This window comes from Crotalus tigris, unplaced genomic scaffold, assembly GCF_016545835.1.
Source record: "Crotalus tigris isolate CLP2741 ecotype Arizona unplaced genomic scaffold, ASM1654583v1 scf7180000020075.792833, whole genome shotgun sequence".
Taxonomy (NCBI): Eukaryota; Metazoa; Chordata; class Lepidosauria; order Squamata; family Viperidae; genus Crotalus; species Crotalus tigris.
The window spans coordinates 272,246-296,270 of NW_024097847.1; the positions used below are offsets into that span (position 1 = coordinate 272,246).

At 37.3% G+C, this 24,025-nt stretch overlaps 2 protein-coding genes across 4 annotated transcripts in view; both read right to left on the reverse strand.

The window, feature by feature from the left end:
• Positions 1-1,464, reverse strand: part of ADAM19 (ADAM metallopeptidase domain 19) — an 81,369-nt gene extending 79,905 nt beyond the window's left edge. The window contains exon 1 of one of the 2 annotated variants that reach the window (XM_039365491.1): positions 850-1,464. In XM_039365491.1, coding sequence (XP_039221425.1) covers positions 850-943 — 94 coding nt within the window. In that variant the 5' untranslated portion in view covers positions 944-1,464. The remainder of the gene's footprint in view (positions 1-849) is intronic. The other variant, XM_039365492.1, reaches the window with a different exon arrangement.
• A 4,201-nt stretch (positions 1,465-5,665) lies between these two features.
• On the reverse strand, positions 5,666-23,774 carry SOX30 (SRY-box transcription factor 30). 2 transcript variants are annotated; one of them, XM_039365481.1, is made up of 5 exons: positions 22,662-23,774; positions 16,693-16,932; positions 15,174-15,410; positions 12,384-12,876; positions 5,666-8,772 (listed from the first exon to the last, which is right to left on the reverse strand). In XM_039365481.1, exons 1-5 carry the CDS (start codon positions 23,641-23,643, stop codon positions 8,391-8,393), a joined length of 2,334 nt encoding a protein of 777 aa, XP_039221415.1. In that variant the 5' UTR covers positions 23,644-23,774; the 3' UTR covers positions 5,666-8,390. The 2 variants fall into 2 exon arrangements, with proteins under 2 accessions (XP_039221415.1, XP_039221416.1); XM_039365482.1 differs by lacking the exon at positions 16,693-16,932.
• Positions 23,775-24,025: the final 251 nt, after the last annotated feature.

Here is a 24,025-nt window from a genome sequence, read left to right on the forward strand (position 1 = left end):
TATGTTTTTAAGAAATGACCAGAGAGAGCAGTGACCAGAGTGAAGTGGCTTGTCTATCATAGTGCAAAAACCACTTGCCTACAATGAAACAGGCAAGTTGCTCTCTCCTCTTCCCCAATCAAGGGGGAAACTAACCCACCTAATGTATGGATTGTTCACTTTACTCATTTTTGGAGCATATTTTTCAAAACACATCATAAGTACTGTTGGCATTTTAAGACCCTGGGTTGGTTCTTTAAAGAGTAACTCATACCTTTCCAATTAACCTAAAATTAAAAACTTCTACATTAGTTCAACTGGAGGCTGTGACTCTTAAATTATAGCTGCTGTAAGTTATCCCTCGGGGTTCTGCTGACACCAGGTTGTGGGTGTTGTTTTGGAAAAAAAGTTCAGCAATTCCATTTCTCCTGGGCATACCTGTTGAACATCTTTTCGCAAACAAGGCAGCAGCTTCAGAATTAAACCTTCTTGGGAGCACAACAATTATAGTAGTAATAAAAGCAGAACAGGGAGGTGAGGAACAACAATTCTGCTCCTCTGTTCTACACCTGTTATTTATGCACAAATTCTTATGCACTTATGAAAACTAACCACACACCTCATTGTTTCCTCTTCCCAGAAATGCTAACATCTCATACTTGTTCCATTCCCTAGAATTATTTCCAGCAAAATGCCCTTTTATTTAATGCTACCGGTTAAAGAAAAAATAAACATTATTTCCAATGCTGAGGATATTTACATTCATAATTAAGTTGCTCTGTCTAGTTGAATAGATCGGATGTCTATTCCATTAGCAGCTCTAATTATAATATTAGCATGCATAGCTTGCAGAGAGAGGCAAACAATTACCTATCCATTTTGAAGGCTCAGCTGCAAACTCTCTTAGACAAAGCAAGATGATGCCAATGCAATAAGCCAAGCCCCCTTCTGCCAACACGGGCATCGTTTTTCCAATAGTCTGGGAAGAAGATCGTCCGAGAGATGAAGACTGACAGCTCCGCCGCTCTATGCCTCCGCGCTTGCAAAGGCATTGGACACAAGCCCCTTGAATTCGTGCGCCTACTCAAGGCCATTCTTAAAGCCCGCCCACGACGGAAGCCATCCTTCCGCCCATTGGTCAGAGATCTTCCCGGTATCAACGATGAGAAGCCACCACAAAAGATGCCAACGAGAAAACCGATCCTTCTTTCCCACTTTCTCGTGCCTCCGGTTTTAAAATTGATCAGAGACTGCTGCGAGTATTACTTCTCCAAGTCTCCAAGCCTATGGGGCGATGGATTTATACGTGCAATCTTTTACTTCCATCAGGTCTGCTTTTAAGGAGCCTCTTCGGATTCTAAAATCCCTGAGGGATTAAAATTCCTCCGCCTGTCTTTATTTTAAAATTTAACATGCAAATCGAGCTAGCGGCCCCGAGCAGCTCCAACCTTGGAAATAAGGAGCCGCGCGCCGCGCACGCCTCCACCAAGCTCCGAAGGGACCGCATTGCGCAATAAACAGAATGGCCCTTTCAGGTGCGCCCTCTGGTGGCGAGTCTAGAACTTGCTGGTTGCCAGAAGCTGCCGCCGGTGCTGGAGGTAGAGTGATACCCGCAATAGTATTTTTCTCCATGTTTCTTTTCATGGACGTCAGTTGTGTGGGGAACCTACAGTTTTGAAATCATCGTTGAAGCTATATTTTAAGTTGCTCTCCCTGCATGAAAAGCACCACAGTCTAAGTATTTCTCAACTTCAGCAACTTTAAGAGGTGTGAACTTCAAGACCCAGAATTCTCTGGTGCTAAGATTAAGAAATGAAGGTTAAGAAGGTTTTTTAAAAATAGTCCAAACCATAAATTCCAAGATAGTTTCTGGGCCAAGTACCTTTCCTCCTATAGTTGTGCATTTGATTTCCTTTTTATGTGTAACCAAGTTCCCACTATCCAAAGGACCTACGGTATTTAAAAGACTAGTGCCAGCAGCATAGACTGTGGCAGCTAAAATTGACAAGAAGGCAGAAAGAATGACTTTAGCATACATTAAAAAGATCGGCCTTTACAGCACAATGCTCCCTTCACCATCTTATCACTATTGACCCTCTCCCAACCCGAGCAGACACTGTTGTCTTGAGAAAGGCCTTGTGAGAGTGCCTAGTCCAGTGCTGTTCAGAAAGTTTTTACAAACTGGAAAAGAAAAAGCACATTCTGGCAGCAGTAGTTGCTGGTTTACATATGAAATCCACTGACCACTGGAGTTAGATCAAGAGAATAAGAAATAGTGAATTCATCTGAAGGATTCAGTTTTCATTCTGAACATCAGGATCTTTCTCGGTGTCCTGAAACTATTATTTTGTGAATTATCAGTGTTGTATTTCTGACATCTGCCATTATGGGTTGTAGCCCACAAAAGCTATGCAGTAACTATAATAAATCTTTCAAGTTTGACAAAACAAGTCCTGTAGGAAGCTGAATATTTGGTTATTTTTACGTAAAATACTATTCAGAAGGTAATGAGTCAAATATTATGTCTCCAATAATTTCCTTTGATTCATGTTGAATCAAGAATGTATGTATGCTACAGACAATCTTCTTAACTAGACACATTGCAGCTATAGTTTGTTATATTTTCCATTGCTCCGTCTTCTGGGTTGAGCAGATGGGCACAGACAATTTTCTTTCAAACTTAATGATGGCTCCAAGCATCAAGCAACCCATCTTGCAAAGAAAGACAATGTCCCAAATACTGTAGGTAACTTTTCTAGTTTGTTTGGCGAGAGAAAAACAGTACTAGTTTGGAATCTGTTGAAAAACATTGGTGTGGTTCAGTGATAGATAGAAACAAGTCCTTGGAATGCTGGCCCACCTGAAAACTATCATCGATCCACTGTTAGACCCCTTGCAATTTTCCTATCGAGCAAATAGATCAGCAGACGATGCTGTTAATATGGCACTGCACTACATCTTACAACATCTTGAATCTTCAAGGACCCATGCAAGGGTCCTTTTTGTAGACTTCAGCTGGTCATTCAATACCATATTTCCAGATATTCTTCTCACTAAACTGACTCAGCTAGCTGTGCCTGACCACACTTGTAAGTGGATCACAAGCTTAGGAAGCAGCAGGTGAAGCTAGGCAAAATCACATCAGATACCTGTACAATTAGCACAGGGGCCTCCCAAGGCTGTGTGCTCTCTCCACTACTTTTTTCTCTGTGTACCAATGACTGCATCTCAAAGGACCCCTCTGTTAAAGTACTGAAGTTAGCAGATGATACAACAGTGATTTGTCTCATTTGATCTGACAATGAATCTGCACACATGGGAAGCTGATCAACTGGCCTTGTGGTGTATCTGGAACAATGTTGAACTTAACACACTCAAAACTGTAGGGTTGATAGATTTTTGGAGAAGTCCTCCTATTCTTCCAGTTCTTAAAATACTAGACAACACAGTATCAACAGTAGAGACCTTCAAATTTCTAAGTTCTGTAATATCTCAAGACTTAAAATGGATACCTAACATCAAAAATGTCATCAAAAAACCACAATAAAGAATGTTCTTTCTGCACCAACTCAGAAAACTCAGAAAGCTGTTGATACAGTTACAAAGGAATTGAGTCTGTCATTTGCACCTCTATAACTGTCTGGTTTGGCACAGCAACAAACAGACTTCAACAAATAGTTAGGACTGCAGAAAAATAATTGCAACCAGCCTGCCTTCCACTGAGGACTTGTATACTGCACAAGCTAGAAAGAGGGCTGTGAAAATATCAAAAGACCCCACACATCCTGATCATAAACTGTTTCAACTTCTTCCTTCAAGACAATACTACTCCAAAACAACTAGAAACAAGGATAGTTTTTTCCTCCATGCCATTACTCTGCTAAACAACTAATTCCCACAACACTGTCTTATGCTCTGGGATGTTAAACTAACCTAGTAGGGCTATATTACTATTATCCTTCTCATCTTTCCTATTACCCATTTCCTTATGATTTATGTTGATTGTTTTTATTTAGTATGCTATTATGATTTATGTTGATTGCTTATTTATTATCCTGTGATTATCACTGTTGTATCTTATGATTTATGATTGTATTTTATGATTATGATTTATCACTTGTTGCTTGTATGTACACAGAGAGCTTATGCACCAGAGACAAATTCCTTGTGTGTCCAATCACACTTGGCCAATAAAGAATTATATTCTAAACTTGGAGTCTTCCAGGTACATTTGCTTAAAATCTTCAGAATGTCCAACAAGCACAGCGAAAATTGAAGAAAAATTAATCTAAGTACTGGCAGCTATTATTAGGCAGATAAAATCTTCTTTGAATTGAGTTCAAGTCTTGTTGACCTATGAATATTTCTGTCTTTTTTGATGGGGGGGAGGCAACAATACCATATTTTGATATTTTTCTTTTCCAATTTAGCTTATGGCTCTGTTTCTTGATGGTCACCCATCCAATTTAACCAGATCTGATGCTACTGGTAGTTAGCATTTCAGATAAGTACAAGGTTATGGATGCAAATGGGCTGGAAGTACAGAAAATCCATGAGTATAAACTTATTTCACTATGGGGGAGCAGTTGGACTAATAGAAAGCAATCAATAGTCACCCTCTCATCCACAGAAGCAGACTACATACCTGAAGATAATTAATCTGGATACATAAATTAGTCCCACAATTATGCATGAGGATAATAAAAGTTGCAGTCTGATTTCCAAATCAGAGAAAATTATGCGTAAAGCACATTGGTGCCAATTACTATTCTGGATGAGATGCACAGCTGAACGGGACTGATGAGCTGATTTCTACTCCACAGGAAAGATAATAACAGATATACTTACAAGGCACTATGAATTTAAAGACCTTCATGAAGTGATGAGAGTTATGAATTGGTGCAATAGCTTTTGAGAATTGTAGTGCTATTATAATTCAATTTTGCACGTGCCAGCCTTTTGCACCTATAAACCTATTGATCACTCAGGACAATGAGTAGAAGATCCCTGCATCTTTATGTGCTGAAATTTAAGAAGAGACTGGACAGCTATTTGTCTAAAATGGTATAGGGTTTCCTGCCTGAGCAGGGTGTTGGACCAAGGTCCCTTCCAACATCATCATCATCATCATTATTACTATTATTTACATTGCTTGCCTCTATGTGGCATGTCTACCATTGATTGAATTCCTGTTCTTGGGTTTTCTTCCTTTATAGAACTTCCTCTATCCGTTCAGTTCTTATTCTATTCTATGAACTATGCAGTTCAGATACCTATTTGACCCTATTGCCTGGGCAGAATTAAACAATGCTCCTTAATAGTGGGGTTTTTTTTAAAAAAAAGTTACTATCCTCTTTTCAAACTGGACCCTTTTATGAGGAGAAAATGCGCCATGGCTATAAAAAGTTTGGGGTTAACACTCTTCCAGCAATCCACAAAGATTAGATTTCTTTCCTTGGATCAATAGAGTTACCTCTGCTTTTAAGATCACACCGTTGTACTGTGGTTCATTCCTATCCCAGCTTAATCTTCGCTACTGTTCTAAGATTTGTAAGAAGTGCAGCCTTCGGGCAAACCTACCTGTGGGCACATAAACTTGATGTTATGCAGCTTGCTACATTTGTGACCCAAGTAAACCATTCTGAATGCATCCCAGTTAGTAGCTTTAATAATGACAAAAATCCATGATGGAAGGAATCCAGGTTATACACTTCCCATTAAGGTGTTCACATGATCTTATTTCATCAAAACAGCATGAGAATCATATATGCATACATACAACGCTATATATCTTCTGTAAAGAATTAATGCCCTTCTTCCTCTTTTCTTTGTGGATGCCTGCATAAAACAAAACTTATTCTAAAGGGGAACTGCATTAAAATTTTGTTTGTGCCTTGTGCCCAATTATACAAGATAAAATGTAGTAGGCATATTGTTTTATAAACTGAGTTGCCAAATGTTTTTGTTTTGTTTTTAGAATCAGCATCCTGAATATTTATTTGCTTACATTTTTTGTACATAGGAAAGAAAATGGACAAACTTTTCCCCTTATTCTACTACAGAAAGCTTGGGGTTTTATGTTAATAAGCAGATTTTACTTTGAGGTTTATCCCAGTTCTGACAAAATCATTGGTCTCTACCATAGAGGAATGTCTCCATGAGATTAGTCTTTAATTTTTGGTTTCAAGAGTCAGCAATTTATTCTCCATATTGCACAGTTTACCATTCTGTCAGATAAAAAAGCTGCATAAAAATTGTAAATTAATATATTGATTTTTCTTTGCCCTGGAATAGCACTCTATTGGGCAAGCTAAATGTTATATACATTATGCTACAGCTGATGTTTTTTTTTATAATGACATTTTTATCACCCTGAACTTTTAATGTGAGGTTTGTTTTTTTTCCTTTTTGTTATCACAAAATTATTTCTGATCTTTTTTCATAGACTGGGGAATGTAATAATTTTAATGAAATGTAATGGGACTCATTTGAACCAGAATACTATGGTTAATTCTGTGATTTGTGAATAATAATAAAATGACACTGAATTGCAGGATAATCTTTTGTGTATGCTGTCTTTCTGGGAGTTATAATCTAACAAATCAAGAGGACTGTAGGTTGGAAAGGACTGGCTTACGCCGATTCTTCTAGTTTATAACATTTTTCTTAGGATGTTCAGGATTTGGCCTGGTGTCTGCTTACCTGTCCTTCTTTTAGTGCTGCTCAACTTATTTTGTGCTATTTATATATTGTAAAGGGGAAAAAAAGAACAATTGTATTGTGTTAGATGGGGTTGCACAATCTTTTTTTGGGTGGTGGCGGGAATCGTAGCTCATTTGCTCACAAGAATTCTTGAAGACAACTTTCACATATATTTGAAATATATGTTTAGAATATAGCAAGTATTCTAAACCACATCAGTATTATATATTAGTGCTGATGCAAAAGTACTATGATTGTTAGCAAAAATTACCAATCAAGCATAGAATTTCCTTTTCATCCTTTAAATTTTTTTTCTATCCAATAAAGGCTATTATCTCTTAACATGTATGATAAGAAAATTTACAATTTAAATAAAATGTTATGAACAGGATTAACATTTTCAATTAGCTTACAATAGTTACTGATAATAGTACACCCTTTGTATGATTATCATTAAAACAAACCCCTCTACAGAATATGAAAATTGATAACCACATTTGACCTTATCATGTACATACAAGCAAGGGTCATAATTCATTTTTTGTCACAATATAGAGAGGTAACAACATACAGTTCATACGATTTTATTTTAACATAACAAAAATGGAACATCTATACTATCAGCCCCTTTCCCCAAAACAGAAAGAAAAGTGTAGCTATAAAATTGGTTTGTAACATGAACAAATAGCTTAGTAATGTTTCATCTTCTTTACAACTACTTTTGATGCACTACATTTTAAAATGCATTGTTTGCAATGTTGTTATTTATATTCTGGTATAGAATCATAACCTGCTTGTATACAACTGACAGCTAGATTGAGTCTTACTTATTCTTAGAATTATGTAACTGTTCCATTTATATGGATGCTAAAAGATGAATTGTTCTTGCAGAGGAATAAGTTAAATCGTAAACAGGGCTGCAGTCTTCAGATAATTATATAGCAATTTCTGCATAAATATAGATTAGATTCTGGAACAACTGTAGTTGCTTTTTTAAAAAATAACTACTTTTACCACAGGTCAGATTTTTAAATCTGACAATTCTGACTTATGTATAACAAAGTATGTGCACACCATGGACACAACAGAGAAATAAATACATTTTTTTTTATCTTGATAGAAATTAAAATCTCACCATGCCATCAAGGAACAGAGACTGAAACAGGAAAATGAAGTTTCCCATCATAAATAGTATGATTCTATTTAAATTAAGGTCTGTATGTGCTCAAGAGCAGATTTTAAAAATTGTGGTAAGTTGCACACAATTATGTTGCTTCTAGCATTACATAACATGAGGAATATAGGTCAATGCCCTGATTTCATTAATTATCAAACTTCTTCAGTGCACTTTTTCAAATGCACAATGTTGACTAATCAGTTTAGCTGAATGTAGAATCAATAAGACACACTATTCACATGGTCTCTGGAAACATTACCCATAGCATTCAGCTACAAGGCAAGAGATAACTAAATAAAAAAGTCTTCACCATCTTAAGAGCTGCCTTGATCAGCAGAGTATGCAAAATTAATATAAAAATATACAGTACCTGTGATGATACATTGGTTCAGGAACTCTCCCATGTGTCATAAAAACTTTAGAACCACCTAGATTTACTATGCCTTCTAGATAACACTCACTAAAATAGTGTTATATGAGGAACATGTTTTATTTCACGTTTTAAAAAGTATGCTAGATTTGATCTGAAAAATTACAAATCTCTCAACACCTTTCCTTCTTCCTCATCATCACTATCGGTCACATTAACTTGCTGTACACTAGAAGGGGTGGAAGGGGTGGCTGTAAAAACATTTTCAAGGGCCCCAATGTCCAACTGTGGCATTGGGTTTAAATACTCCTCTTCAGTCTGACTGTGGCTGCTGTAATAGGATGTCCCTTCCAAGCTCTCACAGCTGTGGGAGTCTTCGCTATGTGTGTGTTCATCAGGATATTCTCTGAATGGGTAGTCTCTGTTCAGGGCAGAAAACATGGCCTCATGCTTTTGATACTGGTCTTCATAAAAGCCAAGGCACTCAGGCATGGAGCTGGGGAAATTCCCATAACCAAAAGGAGGACGGCTATATGGACATGTGCTGTATCAAAACAAAGAAAAAGGTTACTTCAGTTGCTTTGTCCTAGGACTGATATGGCACTACTAACACATACAGGTACTTTTTGACTTACAGTTACAACCATTTGTTTAGTGACCGTTCAAAGTTACAATGGCAGTGAAAAAAAAGAGACTTATGACCAGTTTTCACACTTATGACATTGCAGCATCCCCATGGTCATGTGATCAAAATTCAGGCACTTGGCAAATGGAGTGTATTTAGGACACTTGTACTGTCTGGGGGTCATGTGATCACCATTTGCAACCTTCCCAGCTGATTTCCAACAAGTAAAATCAATGGGGGAAGTCAGATTTGCTTAACAACCACGATTCATTTAACAACAGCAGTGATTTGCTTAACAACTGTGGCAAAAATGGTCATAAAACGGGGCAAAACTCAGTTAATTGCCTTACTTAGCAATAGAAATTTTGGACTCAACTGTAGTCATTCGCTGAAGACTACCTACATAGCAGATCTTTATTTTTAAGCCTTGAGTTAAACTAATAGAAAAGTACATTCTCTTTCAGGCTGAAAAATGTATTTGACTTTTTAATAGACAGCCAAGTGACCATAATCTGCAGCAGGATAAAAAATTCATTTAATTTCAATTCTGTTAATTTAGTATTTAATTTGTGTATTTAATTAAAAGTATAGTTATTCCCCACATATTTAGCATTTTTCTGATCACATTTAAATTCACAGTTCTGTAACAACTTTTGGAAGTGATCTATAGCCGCATCTAAGGTTTTTGCCACAAGGTCTAGACACAGAAAGTAGAATATTGACTAGGCCAGGGGTAGGCAACCTTAGCTCTTTTATGACTCGTGGACTTCAACTCCCAGAATTAGGAATTCTGGGAGTTGAAGTCCACGAGTCATAAAAGAGCCAAGGTTGCCTACCCCTGGACTAGGCAGTCCTACAGTACAGAAATCAATCCAGAGGTAGGTCAATTCAGTCACTTACCCCCAACTTTTAATAAAAGCTGATTTATGTAATGAATATACAGTATAGCATTCATCCCAAAATAATAAAATGCTTTAAGATGATATAAAATAAACAAAAGCAATAAACACTCTAACAGCATCCTCAATATACGTAGAGAGGGTTAAATAATAACTAAAAGGCAATTTAAAAATTCTGTGGTGATGAGAAATGCCATATAGCCTGCTTTATTGTTTACATGAAATGTTAACAAGTATATGTATGTGGCTTTGTGTATGCATGTATGCCTGGGTATGTCTCTCTATTCTCCTTCAACTCAAGCTCCTGATAATTTGGCTGTCCGGCCGGCCGGCTGGCTGGCTGGATTGAATAATGTGCAAATTGTTTCAAAACTGAAACAGCACTTTTGAATTTGAAGCATTTGAACATCCATCATAAACACAGATATATACACTCACATTCAGAAATACAAGATTTGAATGGGTACAAGGAACACATAAATAGAGATATCAGAAGCAAATTAAATAGGTGAGGTATTGTGATAATTACATTTAGCAATTTACAGAACAGTTGCTGTTGATCAAATAACTTCCTGGCATTGAATAAGAGACCTCATGTAGTTCTGGATCTTTATGGTTAACAATAAGATAATTATTGTCTTATATTTTTCATTTCATCTCCCTTCAACTGCTCCACATTGTAACAACCTAAGTTCATCTCTGATGCCAATTCAAAATGTTGGGCTTTTATAATGAGCCCTGGTGGCACGATGGTTGGAATGCAGTATTGCAGGCTAACTCTGCCCACAGCCAAGAGATTGATCCTGACGGCTCAATATTGTCTCAGCTTTCTATCCTTTCAAGGTTGGCAAAACGCAGAACCAGATTGTTGGGGCAAAATGCTGACATAAACTGTTCAGAGTGTTGTAAAGCACTGTGGAGCAGTATATATAGGGTGTTTTTCTGTTTGTGTAAGCCACCTTGAGTTGCCATGTGCAAGTAGGTAGCAATACAAATTTTCTAAATAAAATATACTGTAAGACTCAGCACTATTGCTATAATGTTTATCTTCAATGGCAGTTATTTTTGCCTTGAAGCTCATGTCTAAATACTAACAAGACAGGTGATTGATCCAATAAACAAAATCACTCTTGTATCAAGCCATACAAGCTAAACAGAATTTTGTTTTTAAAAGTCCCCGTTTGCATTTAATATAAGTGAAGATTTTTCTCAACAAATTAACAGTATCTGGGCAGTCTTGTATAGGCTTGGTAAGAGCATACTGATTAGATTGGATGGGATACCAGAGATGATAGTTAAACAGGGGAATAAAAAAAAAAAATCCTAGATAAATAAGTTAATGAAGTTACCAGGAGTCAAACTTGTCTTGGAATAAATTTTACTTAAATGGTTTTTCTGCTTATCCTGTCCCAATTTATAATACCTGCTGAGATTGTGAATGCTCTATACAATATGCACTACAGCAGCCCCAAAGTGAAATTAACAGGGCATTTATAAGGATATTTTTTTCCAGAATAAGCGCATAGCTAACTAACTAAAATTAGAGTACTTTGCTCTTTTCTCATTTTCTTAATGGGTACTTTCCATATCACACTATTCAGTAGACTCTTGTGGAAGGTTAAAAAAGTAGTAGTAGTCTACCAAGGAAAGATTGACTTAAGGGAAAGTTCACATAAATCTAAAGTACATTTTATTCTGTTTTAGTGTGTTGTGTAAATTCAGACATTATACGTAAAACATGTTTTATGGTTTACTGTCTTGTGCAAACCCCTATTGGTTATTGAACAATCTGTGGTGTATTCACCATATACTTAGCTAGATGGGTGACTTCAGCAGAGAATTATACAAGAGAACTAAAAACTCAGCCAGCTTGGTATCATGGTGAAGTATTGCCTAGAACCCAGGAGACTGTGAGTTCTAGGCCTCCCTTAGGCATGAAAGCCAGCTGGGTGACTTTGGGCCAGTCACTCTTTCTCAGCCCAAATCACCTTAGAAAGTATTTGTTGTGAAGAAAATGGGAGGCAGGAGTATTCGGTAGGTTTGTCACCTTGACTGATTGATATATATCAGGGTATCATCATCATCATCATCATTTTCTCTTCAAGGAAGAGAGCGGCTTCAGGTAAAAAATAACACATGTCCAGATTGTATTGAGTTTATATCTAACTTAAGAAAAATCAAGGCTGGAAGTCAGAGACTAAGTCGTTGGAGTTTGAGGTCTCTAATCAAAAACTGTTGTGTAGAGCCCCAAACATTCAGATTGTATCTTGGAAAGATTTATTTTAATAATTAGATGAGTATGATGATTCTGACTTGGTTTTTCTACTTAGAAGGTCTTGTTTCATGTTTTCTAATAAATTAAAAGTCTTAAAAAGAGACAATAATGTACTAGACAGGTTTAAAAGATTGGACATGGGAGAAAAATCTTTGAAGGCCTCTATGGTGACGGGAAAATTGGATAAAAATAATTTCAGTAGAATGAAATGTATGGAAGTTCCAAATGAAAGGAAACAGAGGGAAAACAGAAGGAAAATTATCTAATATGATTGCACTTTTGCTAACAGTAACTGCAAACCTTGGCATAATATATCTAATTACATATTCCAAAATGCAAGTATGTGGTTGCATTACCTTGATGGGAAATAATGAGGCCCTGGTAAAAAGTAAGGATGGTGAAATGAAAATCGAGGAGGAGCTCCAAAGAGAGTTGCTGGATGACCACTGGGAGGAGGCTGATAGACGTGTGGATGAGGGATAGGTGGTGCTTGAGGAATGGGTCCATTTCTAGAACATGAAGAAACACCTGAGTATTCCTTGGGGGGTTGGCTATTTGAGACACTGTATCTAGGGTGAGTAGTGCTTGTATTATTTGGGGTCCTGCTTGAGCTTTCAATAGAAATCTGGGTGGGTCTCTTAATAGAGCAATTTGTTCCTGAAGAGACACGATGAGCTTCTGTTGGGGAAGGTGCAGCAAATCGTTGAGGATGAAGGACTGGCCGAATCGGCAAGTTTGCAGTTGAGGCAGCTAATGGTGTTGTGTTTCCTACACTTGGCTGGAACAGTGTAATGGGGCCTGGATGCTGAGCAGAAGGAGCTGGCAGCTGGATAGTAGAAGCGGCTTCACCTGTGGAGAAGGAAAACGATCAGTTATAACTGAGAAATTCAGATTAATAGTATTTTCTTATTTAAAGTTTATTTTCTTTTACTACAAAACATTTGCCTGCAAATTATAATTATACTATGAATGAAAAGCATGTCACGTAATTAGTATGTGTAGGACTATATTATAATTTACGCTTTTATAAAAAATTATATCATGCCATTATACTTTGATAAAAAGATAAAGAAATATTATAATTCCTTAAATTTTTACAATCTGGTTTTTACAATCTGAAAACTTAAATTCCTTCTATTTTTGGAAACTCATCACTATTATCAACAATAAAAGATTTTTTTTTAATATAAAAAAGCATGGGCCTAGGTGATCTGAAGGACACCTCTCTCTAATCATACCTAACCAACAGATCCAGCAGGAAAGGCATATGAAGAGTCCTGTCCAGGAAGGAATGATATCTAATGGGACCAAGGAGGAAAGGTTTATCTGCTAAACACCTACCTTTTGGAATATTATTCCTTTCGATATCAGATTGGCCCCAACTGGGCTGGCTGTCTAAAAGAGCCTGAAAAAAAGGTTTTGCCAATTGGCCTGGGAATCTGAAAACATGGATATGGAGACTGTATTGCTAGGGAAACTGAGCACAGATTATCTTCCACAGATTATGGATTTTTGTTTTGCTTTTTAAATAACTAAATATTGTTTTAGGTTTTTTAAATTATTTTTGTTATGGTTTTGTTATTTTGTAGTATTGTTTTTTTGTGTTTTTAACTTCGTTCAGAGTCATGCATGATTTATTGATTTGATTTTTATCTCACCTTTATTAATGTATATATGTAACTCAAGGCAGCAAACATTCCTAATACTCCTTCCTCCTCCTCTTTTCCCCACAACAACCCTGTGTGGTGAATTAGATTAAGGGATAGGCCCACGGTCACCAGCCAGCTTTCCTATCTAAGGTGGGGACTAGAACTCAGTCTCCTGGTTTCTAGACCAGCACCTTAACCTCACCAAACTGGCTCTCTTTATTTATCAAATAAATAAATAAATTAGTGCTGTATAATATCCAAAGATATTTAGGATATCTTTCAAATTTGTTAATAAAAGCCTATATTTAGGTCTGTATTTAGGAGACAAATACCTGCGAACTTCCCTTTTACGGAAAGAACTGTCTCCTCAACTATGTACAACAGAACTGTTACAAAAAAACAAAGAAACACTCCAACATAATGCATTGGGGGATAAACTGGAAACTGTGCATTTGGAGAAATTCTTGTCACCCTATTCCCTTAATCTTAGTATGTGTAACTAAGAAAGATTCTGAGATTCTTATTTGGAAGAATCAGTTTCACTTGAGTCAGCTGCCATAACACAACACCATCCTTTACAAAAAAAGCACATTTCTGATTCCATTTATTATAGAAGTGTGAGTAGTGGTGTTGTCAGAAATTGCTTATATGCGTTTCATTTGAAAATAATGTTCTTTGTGGAATTCTTGTCTTGGGAGTTCTGAGAAATTTGTTCATTACATTCCAGGCTAGTGGCAAAGAAATTTGATACTATTTAAGTCTTACCATGTGAATTAACTTAAAGACAATTTTACTTAATAAGAATCAAATTTACAAATTTGAAAAAAATGGTTATAAAAGTATGGTTATATTTTATCAGCTTCTTTAACTTGCTGAAAACATCTAAATATATGTGCAATGTTTACTTGCTAGTTTAAAGATTTCTACAAAATGTGCTTGTGCTATGAATATGCTTATAGGAATTAAAATTCTTATTCCAAAGGTGCTTTCAAAAAGGCAATTGGGCTGTCTTGATTTTTTTCAAGACATTTCACTTCTCACCCAAGCAGTCTCTTCAGTTCTAACTAATTGGTGGGCAATGGAAAGGATTTATATTGTTTGCAATCAGTCACTATGAGGGTCATTACACCACCTGGCGGTTAATCTGGGTCCTCAGAGTCACCTGAATCAGAGTGCCAAGGAGTGTGGTACTGACTTGGAACTGTTGAAAGGGCTGCATTGTAATCAACAGATAAGTTGTGTCCTATCCCTTCCCCTCTGTTGAGGGAGGGCTGTTCAATTTTAACACAGATAGCCTCTTTGACTCCTTTCAAGCCAGTTTAAAGAATTCATATAAACCAGGGGTGTCAAACTGCCAGCCCACGGGCCGGTTGCATCGTGTGGAGGCCGCACCCGCCCCAGCTCTGGAAATGTGAAAAAAGTCGTGATACGTCACGACATATCATGTGACGTGGCAAGTTTAGATACCCGTGATATAAACAATCAAAATTAACTTACAGACTGGATGTCCAATGCTGTTCTGTACGTTGGGTATAACCACAGAGTAGGTAGGTGATCGGAAAGGGTAAATGGTAGTTGGATTTGTAGTAATAATACTCTGAGAAGTCCCAGTAAAGACAGTAGAGGCCGTCATTGGACTTGTAGCTATGATGTTCTGAGTTGTACCCGAGAATACAGTGGAGACAGTCAATGGAAACCTCTTCCTTTTGCCAGGCCTTGGCTGGTAAACCCAACCTGCAGAAATGTTAGAGAGTACGCCAGCTGAAAGATAGAGTTCCTTTTGAAAATTCTTACTTAACGAAGCTATGCATTATTAAGAATAACGTAAACTTCTCTGTAGTAAGCTCAGAAAATCATATTTGCAAAAGAACACACGTACAGTATGAATAGGAAGCTTACAATCTCTCAAAGGGAAAGAGAAATACTGTTTCTTTCTATTTGTAATCTCTCGTTATCATGGGTTTTGGTTTGAGTTCTATACAAACATTAGAGTCAATTTGGAATCCTGGCGATTACAAGGATAAGCTCCCACAATCTCTTGGCAGCATTTTTCAGAAGTGGTTCTTCTTAGGGCTGAAAGGAAATGACTGCCCCAGTCATCCAGTTGCTTTGTGCAAGATTATTATTCATGCTCACTGTCATTAATCACTACACCAAATTGGTATTCATGCTATCAATATTATCATCCGATTGTGGCATAACTTTACAATCAAGACTGAATACCAACTTTGTTAAATAAAACATTATTATTTCTGCTAATACTAAATAAAAATAATGCATTTATTATTCTATTATTCATTATATTTGCTTTAATATTACAGAATTTAGCATCAGATTATTTTTTAAATATGTATTTAAAATCAGAGCCTTGGAAATTATTATATTATCTGAATTGTATTTCACTGGGAATAACACAAAAACATGCAATGAGTTTAAAACAAGAACACCAGCAGAAATTATCAGCATTAATATAATTGGGGAAATTAATATTAACATATGCCTTTAGTTGATTAAACTATTTTTCCCCAGATGTAATTTCAAATGATTAACAAAGTTTACATAAATCAGCGGAAATGCACATTCACAAGACAGATGAGAGAAAAGTTGCAGCTTTCTTTGTTTGATTGTTGTGGACTGCCCAGAGTCACTGAGAGTCTGCAAGTTTAATAAATAATGATAATTATTTCCATATCCTAAATATGTCCCACTTGACAAAATGGGAAAACCTTAGTGCTCATACTAATATACAGATGATTTATCTACATGTGTGGTGGCATAATGTCACCATTCATCTGGTACATGTATGTCTTTGGGAGAAGATACATAAGTGAGAAAGAAAAACTAAGGAATTTGCTTCATTATTTAAACATACTATGTTTTTTTCATCTGCATTGTCCTTCCAGGATTCTGTTTCCTGAATGATTATATTTAAACACCATCTTTCCATGCACGAACCCGTGGATTATCTAATGGCGATCAGATATTAAAAATGTATAAATAATTGTCTCTCTAGTACCAGGAAATTCTTCTCTGTGTTTTTCTTTTATCTTCTGAGCTTCATCATAATAAGGTTTCTTTTGTTCTTCAGTGAGCTTGTTCCATTCCAATCCAAGCTGGACACTGATCTCGGCATTATTAGCAGCAGGGTTAGCTTTGGCCAAGGCTGGCCGATGAATTCTTGCCCATACCATAAATGCATTCATAGGACGCTTGACATGGCCATCTCTATCTTTGCTGAACGGAGTATCTGGTATCCCTACGATAAAGTAATATTAATGTTTAGGTAATATAGGGATTGGTGGAATATACTGCTAATTCTGCGGTATTCTGTGGGCATTGAAGTATGATCCTAGCAATAATAATAAAATGATTTTTCTCTACCTCATTTGCTGAAATGTATAAAATTTAGCATGAAAGGACAGCAAACACTGCTTCATTCTGGCAACAAATGCAAAGATCTAGGCTCAAACACACCCCAATTCTAAATTCTAATTATTATGGTTATTACATCTGGCTGTAGATTATGGATTTTGGTGACTAGTATAGGGCCATTATAGGCAAGTGTAAAATGATCTTATTGTAAAGTGAAATTATAAACTGATATAGGACAGTGAGGATTGTGTAATTTACTTTTCTACTGCGTATGGAAGAGGTAGGAGTATGATTCCTCCTGGAGCCTTTATCTGCAATAATACTTTAGACTGGGGACCTCCTCTAAGGAGTTGTTGGAAATATAAAAGAGGAAAAAAACTGTTATACAAGTCCATTGGATTTTACAATTAATTCTTTTTCTCACTACATGCAACATGCTAAATATTAGCAACTATGTAAATAACAAGCAGATTTTCTACCAGTTTTGGGAACTTTGATTTCCACTTTGTCACAGGGCAAATTATATTTGAAACTGGGTGAAGTTGTCAGGATCAGTTTGCAAGATGGCATAGGGATTAGAAATTTACTAGGTGGTTACAAGACTTCTACCTAAATTTCTTGAATCTAACTAAACACTAAGTAACTATATGCCAAAACAAACAAAGGCACATCTGTTCTATGCTCTTGTATAAGGTTCCAATTCTCCAAAAGAAAGATTAAATATCCCATGTTTCCCTCTGTAAATTTCTCTTGAAATTTACTATTATAATTACATCATGAACAAGACAAGTTTATCCATGACTGTGTTTAAGAGTGTACCTTATGTGCCCTTCAATAAGACTCTAACCTTTAGTGTTTGGTTTCTAAATTGAGTTTACCTAGACTAAAGCAGCCATGGCTACAAATGTATATTGAATCAGAATATAAAAACATATTATACTACATGGCCCAACTGGTTTAACGTTATGCTATACCATGACTTTTGAACAAGCCAGTTGGTTAGGCTCAGAAAACACATTGTATCTTAAACAACAGCCTAAAAACCATACCATAACTCAGATGCCATCAACTAAAGGATGTCATTGTGTAGGGTCCAGGAAACCAGCTTTTTCTGTAACATCACCTGCTCTTCAGACAGCTTGCACACTCAAGATTCAGATGGCCCTAACCCTAGTCGCTTGTTGGAAAACTTTTAAGACCTGGCTGTTTCCCGGGCATGGAGGTCATGATAGTTAGGTCTGTAAGGTCTTGTTAATCTATTATAGCATGGTCTGCTCTTGGTTGCCATTTTTTTACTTTATGTCTTTTGCTAATGAGGCAGTTTACTGCACTGGTGTTTTAAACTATGCTAGCTGGCCAGATATGTGGTAGCAAGATGGGCAGCCATATAAATAGAATGAAACAAATAAGCAAAATCAACACTAAAACAAATCATATTATGCTATATGGATCAGGCTTCTTTCTGGGAGCAAGTTTCATTGAAATCAGTGGGATACATTTTCAAATAACTATGTTGTCACCAGATGAATAGCATTCTGGCCAGAAGCTTGTTAACTGAGCATCTTGACAAACATTTATTCTCAAATGCCCAGCGTCCGGTTTCTTGGACCCCATCTCTATTAAGCGATCAACTCCTTGAAATCCAATTTAAGTATCACATCTGTCACTAAATTTACAATCTAAGAATCTGCCAGTTCCCTTTTAAACTAGCCAACAACATTGTATCTCATGAAAACAAATTCCAAATTTTCAATAAGTCCTAGGTGAAGGAGTGCCTTTCATCTTCTTAAATGCAACTGCCAATCACTTGGAAAGCTCCTGCAAGATAAGGGAAGTATTATACTGCACTAAGAGACACCTGAATTCAAATGTTTGCAATTCCTCAATAGGCTAGTAGGATCACTTAACTAAAATCACATCAAAGAGTTTTGTGAGGGAAAAAAACCCCATAGCTTCAGGGAGAACAGATAGAAGGACTAGAAATGTAACAAATCCCATTTAGCATCTCTTTATCCATTTATACATATCATTAAATTGTATACTATCAATTTACAGTTTTAATTCTTTTTTTCTTAATTGAAAACTCCAACCCTTTTATGCTCCAGTTCAGAATTTTTATTCTGTATCTTTTCTAATTTTGTGGTAAGAATGTTGAGATAAACAACTACATAACATTGTTTCTAACCTGTTTTAGACTTTTAGATCATATTTTAATTATGATCACAAATCTTACACAAACATAAGAAACCTTATGTCTGGAAGCCAGATCTGCATCTAATTCAGTGGATTTATTTTTTCATTACTGCAACTTATCAGTAACTTTTCAATGATTTGGTCGTAACACCAATACTTAAATATTAAATGAAGAGAATAATTTTTACATTCATACAGAATACATAATGTTGTCTCCTTCAAGACGCATGTTTCCATTAACCCACTTATTCTGAGTGTACTTGAAATTATTTTTTTATAGCCTTACACTGGAACAAGTATCTAATTTTCAGTTTCCAGCAAAACACAATACAACAAACTTCAAGTAAAAGTGTTCATTTATATAACATATTATCTTCCATATTAAAATACACTGAAAGAAAAATTAGTAAGCTTTCAGTCTCATTTTTTATTGTAATAGTACAACATAATGCTTTATAATGACCCATTTTTGTCTAATATTATATTATCTAGCTCAGACATGTCAAACTCGTGACGTCACATGACATCACGCTACTTATCGGAACTTTTTCCCCATTGCCAGCAATAGGGCGGTTTCTTCATGATGCGTCTGGCCCGCGGGCCGGCAGTTTGACACCCCTGATCTAGCTATACTGAATAACAGATAATGCTTCAGAAATTCAGATAACAGACTTTCCCACATAAAATTGCCAGAAATGGATCTTTGGCATATAAAAACAGACATACTCTACCACTGACATAAAAAAATGTTTTTTTAATAAATATATTTTCCCCAAATAGAGTAACTTTATAATTTTTTAAAAATATTTTCAAGAGTAGGTTTATTTACTTGCTAATAAAATAATTATATTTGTGGTGTTTGAGCCTAAAAAGATCCAGGAAGATTAATGTAAAATTCTTAACACTGAATCCCTTTTAATGGCAGCTAGTTATTCTTTACAGCTTCAGGAAAGGTGTTCGTTTTTTGTGATGGGCTATGTTAAGTTTCAATGTTTAACTTTTCACATACTAGTAAGAATGAAAATAAATGTTTGCACTCAGGATTTCATTTAGGAAAATATTGCCTCGCAATATTACAAACAGGAGATATTTTTTCCCTTTATTCTCTAATTCAATAGGACAGAGTCCATTTATATTCATGTAGCCCCATACCAGTGATGGTGAACCTTTTAAAGACTGAGTGCCCAAACTGCAACCCAAAATCCACTTATGCATCGTTGAATGCTGGGTGGGTGTGGCCCATTGGCTGGGTGTGGCCAATTGGGTGGGCATGGCCAATTGAGTGGGTGTGGCTGCAGTGGTAACGGCAGACTGGGTGGGACTAAAAAGTTCAATCAATCAATTCCAACTTTGCAAGATCTTTTTTTTTTCCAGAAGTTGAAATTGACTGATTGAACCTTTTTTTTTTTTTTTGCACATGGTGGCGAAGGCCTAAAGCAAAAAGGTTTTATGAACCCAGCTGAAGGCCTAGGACTGGGGCGACGGTGCACATGCCCACAGAGAAGGCTCTGAGTGCTGCCTCTGGCACCCGTGCCATAGGTTCGCCACCATTGCCCTATACTGATTTCTCTTGCTCATGTTATACTGTAATATATGTGTGGAATGGACAGATTTAAAAAAAACCTTTTATAGACACTCATATAATCAACATATATCTGCTGTGAAATTCTAACCTTAACCATATTTAATGAATCCTATTAACATCTATGGACTGTGGAATTGCCTTCAAGAAATTAGTACCAAAAGCACAGTAACCAACATTTAATTATCTGAATCCCTCTCTCTATATAAAATCATATATAGTATAAATAAATGGCTTTAGTGTTGGAAGACTGAATATTTTGACTGCTCCTAAGCTATGATAAACACTTCATATCCCCCAAAAAGAAAACATAAAGCTGAGGTCAGGAAATAGTTTTCTTCTTTCTCATTGACCATGAAATATAATTCACAAGATTAGTTTTAACTTCATCACTATTTCCACCATCGTATTAAATAATTGAGGATTCCATCTATGTGTCATTGACAAGGCATTTTATTAGCGATCTGGCCAAATTCAGTTGACATAGACTAATTTATTTTTAAGCAACAAAATTGCATAGATACCTTAGGGCAGACATGTCAAACTTGTGATGTCATGTGACATCATGCTATTTATCGGAGCTTTTTCCCCATTGCCGGCAATAGGGTGGGCATGGTTTCCTCATGACGCATCCAGCCCAGGGGCCGACAGTTTGACACCCCTGCTTTAGGGGAACAATAAAACCTCTGCCTTTTGATACCAAACCAGCAGATTTATACAGATGGTAGAATGTGAGACTTCCAATAGAATGAACTCATTCATATTCAACTATGTCATTCACTGAATGGCCCATTATCTGCCCCTTGTTCAATCTAATTTATTTTATGGGATTGTGAGAATAAAATGGAGGACTATTGGCTTATTGTAACTCCTCATAAGAAGAAAGGAATAAAATTAATTTCAATTATCTGCTAATTGTATCATTTCCTTGATGACAATTATCTGTGGTCTGGTCACCTCTCCCACCCAGACTATTATAAAGCATTCTACATAGGGTTAGCTTTTCAAACAGGCTGCAGCCCGGTAGTGGGCTGCAGCCCAGTATTGGGAACCCCTGGTTTATTGTTTTAGTTATTTCAGATGTTTTATCATTCTGATTTTACTGTACAGTGCCCAGAATCACATTTGAGATATGGGCGGCTATATACATTTGATAAAAGCCTAATTCTTTTATTGTAACATAAGGTTTTATGAATTGGTAATATAGGTTTTACTCTATGAAATTAAATCCTAAAATAAATGTTAGATTTTAGGTCTGTGTAGCATTTTTTATTCAATTTCAAAGACATGTGGGAGCAGAAATACAGCACTTCAGCTTTTTAAAGCAACTGCATCTTTTGGAATCAAATTTGAAGCATCCCATAGCCCTATTATACTTTAGGCTATTTTAGTATCTTTTGCCTCTGTCAAACAGAATTTTTTCCCACTTTATTATTTTGATAAATAACTCAAGGCAGCAAACATACATACAGTAATACTCCTTCCTCATTCTATTTTCCTAACAACTCTGTGAGGGGGGATTGTGTTCAGAGAGTGACTGGCCCAAGTCCACACAATCGGCTTTTATACCTAAAGTGGGACTAGAAATCAGTCTCCTGGTTTCTAGGGCAGCACATTAACCACTACACCAAACTGTAAAACAGTTTGAGAAGTATAATAATCCCTGTGAGTAGGTTTCATGCATTGGAATATGCACTATTGTATATGAATTGCTGAAAGTTTGAAGAGTGGGGTCCACTGTCTTACACTTTGAAATAATAGTGGAGCTCCAATCCAGGGTTCAATCCAGTGTTTATGTATTATGGTCAATATGATAAATTCTGACTAATTTCTAATACCTGCGTCTGAGGGTAGCACTGTGAGAGGAACATCTTTAGTTTCAATTTTGACTGAAGGCTCCAACAAGGACTGCATTTTAAGGGGTACTTGTGTCACTGGCACTTTAGTCATTCTTATAAGTTCAGATGGAGGTGGTCCCTGAAACTGGATCCTAGCCCCTGGAGGGACTGGATGGAGTGTAACAGGAATCTTCAGTTCTTGAGAATGCTGTGTTCCCAGAGATTGAGACAAACTAACATCCTTACTAATGTGAGCCGGACCACTGGAAGATGGTTGAGGCTTGGATGCCACCTCTTCCCTCCCCTTGCAATACTCCTCAGGAGGTTCTACCAGTTCAGTTTTGATGGTCCCTTCTTTTGCAGATCCCAAGACTTCGGCATCACAGTTTTCTTTCATCTTTGCCTCTTTCTTGATTTCCTCCAGCTCTTCAACTTTCCCCAGTTTGACTTCCCCTACACATTTCACACTGCTGCTACTTTCATCTTTGCCGTTGAGATGGTTTATAAAAGTTTTAGGCTCTCGTCTTTTTTTCTTATTGCTACTTCCCATAAAGAGCAATGGGTTCTCTGGCTCACGCTCCTCTGCTTTCACTTGTAACCCTTTCTGGTGCCCATTTTCTTCCTCCTCTTCTTGCTTTTCAGAGACTCCAGTTTCCGTCCCAAAGACAGGCTGGGAAAGCTGCCTTTCAAGACAAATCTGCTCTTCCAAAATATGCTGCTGCTCTTTAAGGGCACCCCCTTCCCCAGGCTGTGGAAGTTTCTGTTCCTGGTGCAAAACGCTTTGCTTGGGAGAGAGGGGGTGCAGGAGATGGTGCTGGGGAACCTGCTTGGGAGGGAATAGCAGAGGGTGGGAGACCCTGCCCCCCTGGCCTGGCAGAGGGTGCAGGAGAAGATGGTCCATGCAGGGAGTGCTCTGCCTAGCCGTGGAATGCAGGAGCCGGTGCTGCTCTCTTGGGGCTTCCTCCTGCGCCCCTTTTTCCATGCTGCAGCCCAGCCTTGATAGTAGGATTGTTATGGGATTGTGAGCTCAGCCCGGTCCTCTGTTACCGCCCGTTTGTCTGCTGCGGTTGGCTTGCAAACGTTCTCCGCTCCCCCTCCCCCCCAACTCCAAGGTGCACGCGCCGCACTCGACCCCGCCCTCTGGCTCGCCAGGGCCTCGCGCCTTCCGCCCGCCGGCCAGAAATGGCAATTTGTGGGGCTCCACGTGCCTCCCACTTTTCCCTCCTTGGACTGTTGCCTGGAGGTTGCCATGGCTACCCTGGGCGCCACGTAACAATGAGGTCGCCTTGGAGACCGAGGGAGGAACAGGCGCACGGACCCTACGTCGATGGCGCCGCTTTTTTGCGGAGGGATGAGTTTGGGCC

What these genes read in the sequence shown, in the direction of transcription:
- SOX30 (XM_039365481.1), bottom strand. Translation starts at nt 23,643, where the DNA reads ATGGAAAAAGGGGCGCAGGAGGAAGCCCCAAGAGAGCAGCACCGGCTC. An exon ending in AGTGCTACCCTCAGACGCAG is followed by an intron (nt 16,933 to 22,661) that starts GTATTAGAAATT and finishes ACTTTATCGTAG; the next exon opens with GGATACCAGATACTCCGTTC. An exon ending in CCTCATTATTTCCCATCAAG is followed by an intron (nt 8,773 to 12,383) that starts GTAATGCAACCA and finishes GTTTTGATACAG; the next exon opens with CACATGTCCATATAGCCGTC.